This window comes from Anopheles nili, chromosome 3 (assembly GCF_943737925.1).
Source record: "Anopheles nili chromosome 3, idAnoNiliSN_F5_01, whole genome shotgun sequence".
Classification (NCBI taxonomy): domain Eukaryota; kingdom Metazoa; phylum Arthropoda; class Insecta; order Diptera; family Culicidae; genus Anopheles; species Anopheles nili.
In genome coordinates, this window is record NC_071292.1 from 2,438,409 (window position 1) to 2,451,545 (window position 13,137).

General features: G+C 49.8%; 1 protein-coding gene across 1 annotated transcript in view; it reads right to left on the reverse strand.

Annotated features, from left to right (window-relative positions):
* Positions 1-12,757, reverse strand: part of LOC128722967 (probable G-protein coupled receptor Mth-like 1) — a 132,513-nt gene extending 119,756 nt beyond the window's left edge. Inside the window, exons 1-3 of the mRNA XM_053816664.1 lie at positions 12,656-12,757; positions 8,938-10,401; positions 8,048-8,264 (exon numbers count right to left, since the gene is read on the reverse strand). Of these exons, the coding sequence (XP_053672639.1) occupies positions 8,048-8,264; positions 8,938-9,771 (1,051 nt within the window). The 5' untranslated portion in view covers positions 9,772-10,401; positions 12,656-12,757. The remainder of the gene's footprint in view (positions 1-8,047; positions 8,265-8,937; positions 10,402-12,655) is intronic.
* Between the last annotated feature and the right edge of the window lie 380 nt (positions 12,758-13,137).

The following is a 13,137-nucleotide window of genomic DNA, read 5'->3' on the forward strand; positions in this document are numbered from 1 at the left end:
TACAACGACATCATTACAGGCGCGACACCGAGAAGAGGTGCCGTAAACCTACTCCCCCCACAGGCAGGACAATGAGCCGTGGATACGTGAAAATGCATCCACACGAAGGTGGGGTTTGGGCGCGAAAAGTTTGTGCAAACCAGACAGAAATCAATTAACATTAGTGCACGACCAAACGAAACCCAACCATCGGGACCTTTTTCCCCGGTTTGTGTTGGTGGTCCAGTCTTGCCTGTGTACGACGATGTTTGCCGAATGCACCGTGGTGCATCGGGTGTCGTCATATGTTTTGTGAAAACGCGATCGAAATAATGCTCCACAGCCGACCATTGCGAACCAAGCTCTCTAATCAACGGAGGTTAGGCGGGCCATGTCTCGCACAGAGGTGTCACAGTCAATATTGACACCAATCGAGGAAATGGGAACAATGACACTCACCTCCCCAAAGCGGGTGGCGATCTGGGCTGGTCAAGGCTGGTCAGTCGTTGCATAAAGCCCGTATCCGAGTGCGCCTTCGGCAAGAAACGCTCATCATCTTCCACTGAGCAAACGCAAATGGTGCGCAATGGTGAAGGGGGAAAACGGGGGCAAGTTGGGTGTGAAAAGATCGCTTTTGCTAATTGCAATTTACTGGCCACTGCGTGTGGGCGTCTGTTTCCAAGCCACACCCCTAAATGCACTTACACGGAGGATCGCCTGATGCACTTTGTTTAGTTCATGTGGCATTCACGCATGGAAACCATGGTAGCTAGCTTTCTTGCTTTATTGCATTCCCGATGGAAGAAAATTTAATAACGCTCAATCCGCATTCGTGACTGGTTTGAAATGAGTTTAAAATGTTCGTTTCCTCCCTAGCTCGAGCCGGCTCACGCGTAGCACGGTATGAATTACAATTTCCTTCAAATAACGTACGCGACAACCCGAGGGAAACTATCAACCAATCACACACACACACGAGAAAAACACCCGGAAGGGAACGCCGAAAGGCGGGAAACACCCGTCACGATTACGAGGAAGAAACAAATCGTAGCCCTTCATTACGTAGCCAACGCAGACCCTTCATGACACGCATCGTTGTGAAGGCTTTGATGTAGCATTTGCTCGAAGGAAAACCTCCGCAAAATTGCAACACCCATCATTACGAGGAGGTGAGCCTTGTGGAAAACCCCCCATGTCATGCTGTCGTGGTCCCACCATCAAAAAACCACCCTCAGCTCGGGCCCTTTTGCTTCGTGGCATTCGCGTAAGCAAATCTTTGGCATTTCTGCCCGTTCCCCTGCCCGCGATCATGGATCATAAATTTTCCAAATTACAATCGACTTGCCGAGAGAGTCGCTTTCCGGGTTGCGTTTGCCGTTTGCCAGATTCCTCATAAATCAACACCCATTACGAATCGAGGGGTTGCTTGCGGGAACCCACCCTCCTACGCTCGAACAAAGCAAGAGAATGGGAAGGATTGGTCGTCGATTTGTTTGAAAGACGATACTCTTGCATCCTGACACCAGTTGGAGAGCTCCATCGTGATGACTTTCCACCCCAAAAGCCACCTCCTCCTAATTCGTGCCCTTACTCGAGCATGCTCTCTCTCTCCCAACGACACGGTGAGCAATTGGCATAGCTGCACAAATTATGATTACCCCCATCGGGTTTTTCCTCCAGCGACGATTCTCGGTCAGCGCCAAAGCGTAAAATTAAACCAAATCCCTCGATCTCGGGTCACCCTTGGTGGCGGCATCGCAACTCAATCGTGACGCAACCGAGCAAGGAATCGCAGGGAAAGAATACACTCCCTTCCACCCGATCGCGAACCACGCTGCGATTGAGGGACAGTTCCGGCAGATTTGCGTTTAATTTTAAATTTAAATTGCAACTCACCGACGGCGGGTGCATTCCAGCGACGCCAGGACTAAGACACCTACACACCCACACGAGCGGAACGGACCCGAATCTGCCATGCCGCTTGACAAATGGTCCGGGGAGTTGCGTATCTAATGAAGAACGTCCCCTACTCGGAGCAAAGGCGAAGCAAAAACGCTACCAAACATATTAAAAATGATACTCGTTTGGAACATTTATATATTTTTCAAAACTCACGCAACTCCAACGCCCAAAAAATCAAATCAAAACCCCACGAAACAACCATCTAGGATGTAATTAAACTGAACTTCCCTTGAACGTGCGCTACGCGAACGTAAAGGTAATCGAAACGGACGCTAAAGGCCTGCTGCGGCTGTGGCTAATGATTGGATGGTGACTTTTCATTTCTTTATGATGAGTGTCCCATGAGAGCGCACGTTTGTGGAGAAAAATAAACAGACGGCGAACTTCATTAGGTCACTCGGCTCCTCTGAAAGACGGTGTGTCTGAAAATGCGTGATAATTCATTTCTTCTTTACATAACAAGGCAACGGAAGAACGATGAGTTTTCCTTCTTTTCGCACTGCAACAGATGCACGGTGGAGACATTTGTTGGATTTTGCGCGTCCAAAAACAAAAGCCAGAAAAAACATCCTCGGGGAGGGAAATAACATCCGATGCTCAATTACGCGAGCCCGAAAAGTAACAGCATTTCTGACAGATTCGTTTTCAACTCTCCAATGGGAAAAATGAAACCACGGGGGTGCCCTGCATTTGACAGCACCCGAAAGCGAGCAACAGATTATGATTATCAAAAGAAAATCACTGCCTATGAATATTTTTCACATAAAACCCCCTGGCGAAACGGAGCTTTTCCACTCGCCCTAGGGGTGATTTGTATTTCTGTTCTTTCTTGTTATGTGTTTTTTTTTTTGCACGACACATAAACGAGAAAAATAAAACATATTTGCATTTTTTTATCCTCTACTTTTACCGGCTCGGTACGCAATCTGGTAAGGAACAGGATTCCATCGATGTAAACCATCCGTTACTTCATCAGTTCTGGTAATCTCGAGGCAAAAGGGCTCACCGTAGTCCTTCTGCCACGTGGAAACACGGTAGCCCGAAAGGTCGGAGTTGATGGGTTCTACATTTCCATTAAAAAATCCCATTCCCCCAAAGCTACCTCAGTATTGCCGCACCCCGATTGGCCACAACAGCGCCTCGCTGCTGGTTCGGGGTTTCCCTTCGGTAGCGCAATTTTCAATTTCCTCCCACCCAGGCAGCCAAATTTCCGATTTTGCCAACCTCACCGGGTGCGCCAAAAAGCCGTCAAAAGCAGACCTGACTAACCTTTTCTATTTTTTGCCCTCTCCACCCTGCCGGATTGCCATTAATCCATCTAGTCTGGCCATCCCGGTAAACGGCCAACAGTCAACCCGGAAAAAGGGCCGCAGCTTCTTTTCTGCTCCACCGGACAAATAGCCGGTGTGCCTATTTTGCGGTCACGCCTTTCCACTGCTCGAATGGAAAGGAAAAACCTTCCCCGGAACTGATAGCACGATGCATGGTGGCTTGGGTGAAAGCGCACTCGAGAGCGCAAATACACCGAGCATAGGGACGCTTAAAAAAACACGGCTGAAATCAATTTATTTATCGGGGGATTTTTCGATTTCGCTGCTCCAGCGGGGGCATTCTACTGCGTGTATGCATTTCCTGCCCATTGGCAGCCCAAAAGCCGGCGTAATAATACGTTATTTATGTCTCGCCGTCCAGGCACAGGCTAGTCGCGGGAGTAAGCGATTAGTCTTCCGATCGGCCCTTTCGAAATCGCTCCAGGACGAAGGACGAAGTCTGGCTTCTGAAGGGGCAAACAAATAACTACACCTCTCGCAGGATGCCAAGCGGAAGCATTAGCCCTCGATGCGGAGGACACATCTCATTGTCGTCCATCATTGCCAGATTTTACCGCAGGATGCGGTTTTGCGGGTTTTCCGCTCCCGGCGTGTCCTTGCTGGGCGCGTAAACCGCAAAGCCCTTTCGAAACCGTCCGTCGAGACGGAAGAATAAGGCACAGCGCGTGTAAAGCATGAACGAGTCCTCTGGCATCTTGGCGCCCGGGCGACATCGAGTACCATAATAATTCGTCCCTTATCTCGCCCGAGGATCCTGCCGGGTGCAGGCGAACCATTGGCGCTGGATACGACAACTTTCGGTAATTATACCGAAGTTTGATTGCTACTATTATTACTCGCCCTCGGTCTCGGTGGTTTATTGTTATCAGTGACCAACGGTTGCGGTTTCATCTCTCTAACCAGCGAAGACGATGCTGTTACGCTCCTGGGTTGCCCTGAAGGCTGGCCAATGGTGGAGCGATTAACTTAGGGACTGCAGAGCCATCCACAATGCCGGACCTTTGGCGGAAACGGAAGCCTTTCCATCTTCCGTAGCGCGACGGCCGTGCGAAACGCAACCGACATTTATCCGAAGACGTACAGCCGGAGCGGAAAGCCGACGGATTCGAAGGGTTTTATGAAGGGCCTCCCGTCTCGTACCTTCGACGTTTGATGGCAAAGCAAACAAGCAATTTCGCCAATAACAAAAGCGGGAGCCACGTTGGTTCCCTAGGTTGCAGGCGATGACACGTGCTGTTAATGGCAAGCGAGATTCGAACGCGATATGGCCAGTAAGGGCAGTATGGATGGATGTGTTGCAGTATTAGGTGTCCTGGAGGTTAGCTGCAGGCCTCTGCTCAGTACAATATTGAATTAGGAAATTAACAAAGCACCACGTAAGCACCTGAAGGGTGTGTTGTAATAAAATATATCAATACCCGGAAGTGGACAGACGTTAGAACTTCTACATTCGGGAGGCTCATAATTTCGTGATAAATATGAGGGTGCATGATTCCTTTGCTTCATAGCAATCGATTAGTCTGCAAATTCAGTGGATCTGGCAATGAAACCCAATCTGCAGGACTGCAGGACTCAAACTCCAGCGGAGTGTCCTTGTGCCTCTGTGTTGCGAGAGACCAAAAAGGAAGCAAGTAACTGCGAGCTTTAAGAGATGTTGTGCCTCTGATTGCAAAAAAATTCTAACCGACAATTTCCAAACAATAAAATTAATACTTCTGTTTGCTACATTAAATCGACGCGACATGAGAGATAGCCCCCGGGAGAATTACCGCAATAATGAATATATGTATAATGGCTGACCCTCTAATAACTGACACCCCTCGAACGCCATTTTTCCCTCACAGACAATGGTTTTAACCTCCCACCACTGGCGCTACACACGACTAATCGGCGGACATCCCGGGAAATTAATTTCACTTAGGCCCGGAAACACCCCCTGAAACGGATTCGAATGCGAGGGGATGCGCTGCGATTTTTCGAACGTAAACACGGGAGATTAATTTTGGCCCGCATGGACGATGGTCTCGAAGGTGTCTGCCTGAAGAGGATTCGTTCACGTTTGTTCGAATAATTAATTGCTCACACATGTCGGTGGCTCGGTCGATGCACGGTCCTCATCTATGAGGACATCTATCATCTCAATGGTGATGAAGGCACTTAACACACCGAACACGTTTAAATCCCGTATCCCACTTTGCGTACTCGCTGTTTTATTCCACAAGGACGACGTGGTGCAGCTCACCCAATTCGCCCCGTAATATCCGTTCCGTAATCAACTCGTTCCCATTGGCTGACTCTTGCTCACAAATCCAACGCAGCTCCATGGCATAAATCCTAGATTTCAATTTATGATGCGCCCCATGCTCCTTCGGTGCTAGAAATAACAGCAAACTCTTTCAACCGACTTCCATGGAATGGGCTAAGCAATGATGCCTAATCCTGACCGAGCCCGAGAGTAGCCTGCAACCGGACAAAGTAACTCCCCATTTTTTGTACCCCTTCGAAGGAAACGGCGAATCAGCAAACGAAAACCCGACCGTTCTCTTTGCGATGGTAAATTGAAAGTGGAAAACTCGAGCCTTTTTCCTCCGTTTTACGACATCCTGGTTTGGGGGGGCTACGCTGGATCGTGAAGATGATCCAGTAAAATGATTGCAGTGATTTAGATTACATCAGTACGACCGGACGGGCGGCTCACCGGAACCCGATGCGCCAGAGCCAACCCGGGTGAGATGAGATTTCCTTCAGATTGGTGTGCCTACAGTCGGGGTCCAGGAATTGGAAATTGAAATTCGGACTGCAGCGGAAAGGCATCGTTATCGTTTCGAAGGCACCGCAAGACAAGGAATGTATCTCTGACATCATATCCGGCAGGGTGAAGCAAAGGTCCAGGGGTAGGAGAGTACAATCACTAACAACAACATTTAGGGAGTGAAAAAGAGACGACGGTTTTCCCCTCGAATGCTTGAATTTACAAACTTTACTAACTAACTTCAGCATACCCGGTGAGGGTGAATTCTCCGCTATGCTGTTCAATTTATGCTACAGCACATCCATAGGGTCGAACAAGCTCAACGTCCTGTTACGAACTGACTCGTCGTAGACACCGGACGAGAGGACGCTAACCAACTTTCTGCACCGTGCAATAAAATGTTCAATAAATCTTCTACGGACGAGCGCAACGGATGAATAAATCGGAACGTATCGAAGGGCTGGATCGGTGCACGGATGTTCAACGATAGGTGACTGCTGCTTTCGAGCTGAATCATGCGCCACTTTGTCATTCAAATGAAACACAAACACGAGATCGATTTGATTTTGCGATGATGCCAATAAACAGCGCCACGTGGATCCAAAACGAAAATATTTTAAATTCAATTCATAACTCACCGTGCAGGTTCAAACCACCCGACCTGCCCGAAGAATGTTTCACCACTCCCATCTGTCCGGAGGATCTCAGAAGCAATACAATAAATGTCAAGCATTCGCCTACTGCTTTATCCAAACGGCTCTTAGCTTGATTTGCCGAAGCGCTTTCTTGCAGCAACGTCTTCACCGACTTGATCATTCCGGCTCCGAATTACGACCGGCACACTCCATTGGATCGCAGGAATGGCAACAAATCTCACCAACCGACCAGCCGGCCAAGTGCACCATAAATCCATCCAAATTCCAAAAACCCCACTCCTGGCTGGCCTTGAGCGAGTGTTGCCTTGAGGGTCGGTGGCGCCAGAGAATGGAAATCTCGTTTCCCAAATATCACCCCCGAACGAAACGCGCGCCCCGTTTCCTATGCGCTGGTGGCATAATCCTATCAGCGGAGATCTATAATTTATGAACAGAACTCGCTCCGAGCGGTCTCGCTTTCCAGCCGGGAGAGGATTCATGCTAAATATTTGACCATCCGAAAGGCATCTCGCCGGCGGTAGCCTGCTTCAAGCATAAACTGTACCATTTTACAATCGCAACACGGAAAGATCCTACACGTTTGCCTCGCTTAAACCACCAGCCACAGATTCTTCATTAGAATTTCCACTCGTGTTCAGTCCCGAGAGGCAGCAGCACGTCCCGGAAACATTTATTAATCTAACCCGAAACGAATCGTCGGCTCAGAGAGACCACTAGAGCTGCGAATGCACGACTACCATTTGGTCTATTCGCACTTGTTTCCGTGCTAAATTTATTTCGAAACACCTCCCCGATAAGGACACACGCATCGAGGCGTGATCCTTCGTTCCAGTGCCAAAGCGAAAACCGCACTCTACCATCATCATAAACATCGCCATGATCATCATCCTTGTCGTCGTGGTCGCTTCCCGGTGCAACGGCGATAAAGGCACGCGATCCTCTTTAAATCATAAATTATCCACATTTGGTTTCGCTCGCAAAGAGCCTGCTCTGCAAAACCAACAACACACATCGAGCGATCCCAGCCCTGCCATCGTAGTAGGGACTGCAAATGCGGAAACAAGCACCCCTAAGCTCCAATAAACATTTCAAGCATGCGAAAAACACATAATAAGATCTTAATTATAGATAACCTTCTTCATAAATGGGCACCTCCCGCGCCCATCCGGCTCGACACGTCCCATGGGAGCGATAGTAAAACAATCGCCTCCATTCTTAGGACAATTGCACCCGAGTGCTGGGGAATCCTGTCGCTTGCCACCCCGACAAAACTGAGCTAGAAGAGCGCTGAGAGCGAACCCTTGCATAATTGCATAATTTGAGCCTTCCTTCTCGACGTACACGCCCTGATTCTACCCGTTACTTACCTATCATCGTACAAGCTGGACCGGTGATGGAGTTGCCGGAGAGTTGAGTGATGGCTAGCAGCAGATCGCCCACAAGTAGACAGGCGACGTAGTGCGTTTGGCAGCGCCAATGGAGCACGTGGTGTTGCGATGGCACCAGCAATCCTGTGGCCAGTGTAGCCGCCAGGAAGATGGTGGAGATGAGCAAACCGGCGGAGTACAGCACCAGTCGGCCGTCCTGTGGAAGGAAACGGTATGGTATTAACGAGCGATGTGGAATTTGGCCGAGAGTCATCTTATCTAGCAGTCTTTTGGGTTATGTTTTCCATACGATAGCCCGTCATTTGGCACGGTGCAAACATTTAAATCATTCAAATTTTCCTACTCCCTGAGGGATATTCCATTTTCACCGTAATGAGGCTGCAGTTTCATCAGAAAGTTTCCAGTACGCTCGAAAAGGAAGCTAAGTTTTCCGGACGGGAAAATCTCCCCCACACCAGCGGCCACAGTTATTGCACTCTCATCAACGATATTTCCCAACGGGGGTCGCTGCTCTCCATAGGAACAACAACGCAAAACCAATATTGCGAATATTGTGAAAATCTCCACCATCTCGAGTGGGCTTTATGCTGCGAACGTACTGGACCGGGGAAAATCGCAATCACGCGATTCGAGCACTTTGATGAAAACGTTTCACTAAAGATAGCAACGGCGAGGCCAGTGCGAGACGATTTCGGTAACATTTGAGGTTGCTACCGAGGGTGAGTTTCTGCCCGAAGATGGTGGCGATGATGTGGAAAATTCGACACCAACCCTCCACGATAGAGAAAAAAACGGGAAAAATCTCGCACCCCTCGGGAGGGATGAAATGAAAATTGATTGCGCCCTCCACGCCCTTGGAAGCCACTTACCTGTTTTGCGATGGGAACCGACGCTGGCTGGAAGTGCTCGGAGCACGTGAAGACGTACACCGTACGATCGTCATCACGCACGTGCTCCAGGCAGTACTCGCCTGAAGCAAAGATCTTCCCTGAATCGATCGACACCGAGCCAGTTTGCTCCTGAAGGCGTGCCTCTTCGAATGCGCCTGCGATGGCGTGCTCCTTGCAGGCTGGAAAACCGTAGCTCAATTCGATGTACGGCGAATGGACGATGCGCGAATCATAAAGCTCATGACCACGTGGCAACTTTGAGCAGGTTCGGTTGCCTTTGTCGTAGGCAAAGTTCGAACCACAACAACGTAGCACTATGCTCGTCCTCTCAGGAGCTTGCAACGAGTCCATCTGACTGCCTTCAGTTGCACCATCAGATGAACCTGCTGGTGATTCGGAAGGACGCTTCGTAGGACAAACCAACGCAACCCGTTCGTCGATGCAGTATTCCGGCACCGGAACCAGCACGTGCTTCTGGTTAAGGAAAAGCGATCCATTTCCCATCAGTGTCACCAGATCGACGGGATACACCGTCGGTTGCTGGCAAACCTCGGGTTGTTGCTGTTCCGTGAACTTCATGAAAGGTGGTGCCGAGCCAAGGTCCTTGTAGAGTTGGCCCTTTAGTGGTAGGAAAATGCGTGGCACCCATTTTGCGATCCCACCCGCTACACACAACCCTTCGCTGGTGTTGTAGAACTCGCCTAACCGGCAGCATTTGTTGATGCGCACCTCTTGTGGTCGCGTGCCAGCTAGTCCGGGTTTAACCAGAAGGGCAAGCCCTAGCACGGCCAACGAAAGTAGGCTGGTGGTCATTTTTGGTCAAAGCTTGTTTTTTCTTTTTGCTCGCCGATATCGCCCCGTTGCGCTTCCGTTCGTTCGCTTTTTCTTGAGGCGAATCACGCACACGCACGCACACACTCACACAACTGCACCTCGCAACAGTAGCGAGTGATCTTTGCAATTTTCTTCCTCCTTTTTTTCTTGCGCTTTTCCTTTACACGCCACACCACGGTTCACTTCACATTCTACTCACAGAGATCGAGCGAAAGCAGACGAATCGCGACACAGCACCACAGCAGATCGCACACCATAAGCCACACGCATTTCTATTTATTGTCGCTTCCCTGCAAGCCCTTCCGTTCCACGTTTTGCTCCCTTTTTTGGGGAGGGGAGGGAGGCTAACTCCGTCGATCGACTCACGCCGTTGTGACCGACTTGCGCATTCCTGCGACACGCCACACTCTTTCACACACTTTTCACAGGCGCACAGGCGTTTTTCGCGATTTTTCCTCGCGCACCGTGACTCACGCAGGTTTTATGTGTCGTAAAATTGGCAAAAAAAAACTGACAAAACTCCCGAAACACTGCTCAAACAAGAACCTGACGTCTCGGTGTGCCGGAAGTGGGTGCGTTATGGTCGCCCAAAACGCTGACAGTTAGTAGCTGCAACGAGAAAAAAATGAAACGATTAAAAGCCGGGTCTCAGTGCTGGGATTGATCAACCCCCATCTTTCGCTGCTGAAGAGTGTTGGGTGGGAACGACGCAGTGAAAATGTAACCCTCGACGCACACACGTATTTAGCACGCGTCGGCGTTCGATGGCGGCCTCGTTTTTCCCGTGCTTACTGCTGCGAGACCGATTTCTGCGATCCGCACCGAATGGCTGCAGTGGCTGAAGTGCACGTACGCGCCCTCACACACTCGCAGGGTGCATCTCAAGGGGGGTGTGACGAATAGGCGGCAATGGCGGCGTTTCTGAAGGCATTCGTTTGTCTTCAAGAAAGGCGGCATATTTGCTCTCTCGCTCATTCTCTCAACCTCCCATTAGCACATCGTTGGGCGGCGCATGAAATGCATCGCGCATGTCATATTGCACTGCACGCAACGCGAGGATCGACCAAATGCATCCGTGTAAATATGCACGCTAATGGGGATGCAACCGATGCTGCGGTTAAACATTCAATTTCACATTTCCATACCGGCCTTACGGTGGAAATGATTGCACACATCACAAAATACAGTGTTGCGGCGATGCTTTGACAAACATTACGCAAACTCCGTTGGCCTGTGCAGGACACGAGCAGCATAAAGCGATGCAAAATAAATACTCATAATGGCAAGGTACCGGAAAATGCACTCGCGCGCGCCCAAGGATAGCATATAATTATGATCGTTTCTCAGCATGCCGTAAGCCATTAGGAGACAATAAAGGTAAAATTCCAATTTCGTCGAAATATACCATCAGCTCATGTCCATTGGAAGGAGTTTCTCATGAAATTCTCCCCAGAAGGCAACGCCACAGCAAGAGCGAGATGGCACGACACACTGCGAACGCACACCGGTGCAGGATGAGCGATCGTTAGCGATCATTAAATCGGATCGAATTGCCGCCTCCACTGAACCCGTTTCCATCACCGGCATCAACCGGTGAGGGGAAAAAACCGGTTCCATGATAAGGCAAAGAACCACCGATACACACCAGGGAATCGAGCGCCAGCGGATTTGACCGCGACTCGTCACCGAAACAGGTCCGATCGTGTTGCGGGATGCGGAACAAAAGCCACTCGCGACAGGACGCGCTGGTGTGGGAACTTGCGACCACCAACGGCTGTCTCTAGCTCGAGGTCCACACGGCACACTAATTAATAATGCACGCACCACCACCACCACGAAAGGGCGCGCGATAAACCTGTCCATCAGAACGGAATCAATCCGAAGCCGGCTCTAGCTCATCGACGCACAGAGATTAATCAACCGAGAGGCCATTTGCGGCACAGACATTTCTCTTTCACACGCACGCCGGTGTTGGCGCCGTCCCGTTCTGGCTGCCGGTGAAGATCACGACGGAGATTATGCCGGTGACTAATTTACCCATCATCTTCCACCGGCTTCAATTATTCGCCCGAAAATGTGTAATAACATCTCGCGATCGTGTATTAGCTGCATTGGTTCTAATCTCCGCACACACTTACAAACCGCGACCCCGTATGGCCCGGTGGTGCTATTTTCAACTCCTTCAAGGCACTCGATTCCAGAACATACGCACTATCTTTTCCTCACACCACGTCCAAGAGGCTTAAATGAGGCGCCCAGAACACTTCAGCAAGGCAACGAACAAAACAAAAGAACACACGCGCGATCGAGCGGAGTAAAACAAAAGCCACCAACCAGAGCAACCGAGATCAGTGGCTGTTAGAAAATACCTTTCCCAAGCCGGCAGAAGAACGCACCGACACACAGCAGGTACAACTAGCCTCAAGGGTAGAAGAACTGAAAAAGCACCGCCAAAAGCCTGCTTGGATTATCACCTTCGCGCTATCTCGCTCTGGCGTAGTGGGAATAGCCGCCACCAGAACGCTACAGGTGCGCACCGGCTCTCTGTCACTCGCACGTCACTTTCCCTGACGCTGCGTATTCTAAAGCCTCCCTCTTCTTCTTCACCAACGTCCACCCGTTCACCGACAAAACTAGATCTTTTGTTCGAGACAGATGAACCCGATCCGTGATGGGAGCAAACGGCAAACCACGTTCGAAAGCATCGTTCTTTCGTCTTCACTCCAATTCGTGCTTCAAGATGTCAGCTATAAGCCACGCGTGGTTTCGCACGCATTAAAATGCGTCATGCCCGTAGGCCTATGCAACGCTAGTGAAAGTGAAGCGACCGTTTTGGCAGAGTGGCCACACCAGAAACACGCACCTTTGAACAGCACCACCAGCCCGACGAAGATCTGCCTTGCCCACACACCTATTGCACTCGCACGCACCGAAGGAAAGTGGTAGTGTTGAACTGAATAACTGCAAAAAAAATACGTATGCGACGGGTAAAACACGCGCGCGACCAAACGAACGAATCCCTCCCGTGGACACGTGCGAACGGTTCAAACATAGGAACGCAACTGAAATTGAAACAGCCTGCTGAAAACATCATCGCTGGTAGCAGCATCACCATGAGAACTCAACGAGTGTAAAGTCCAAAATCGGACTCACAGAAACCATCCATTTCAATGTTTCCTTTAATGGTTCGTTATTTTTTTCATGATTGAACAGTAATAAACAAATTTGGTGATGCTCTTTTGTTGAGCTTCATTCACTTTAAGAGGCTTTAAATACATTACTTCGTTGCGTAGTTTATGCTTGTATAGTATATTCGTGAGTTACCCACTGTGCGAGCGGTGCGAA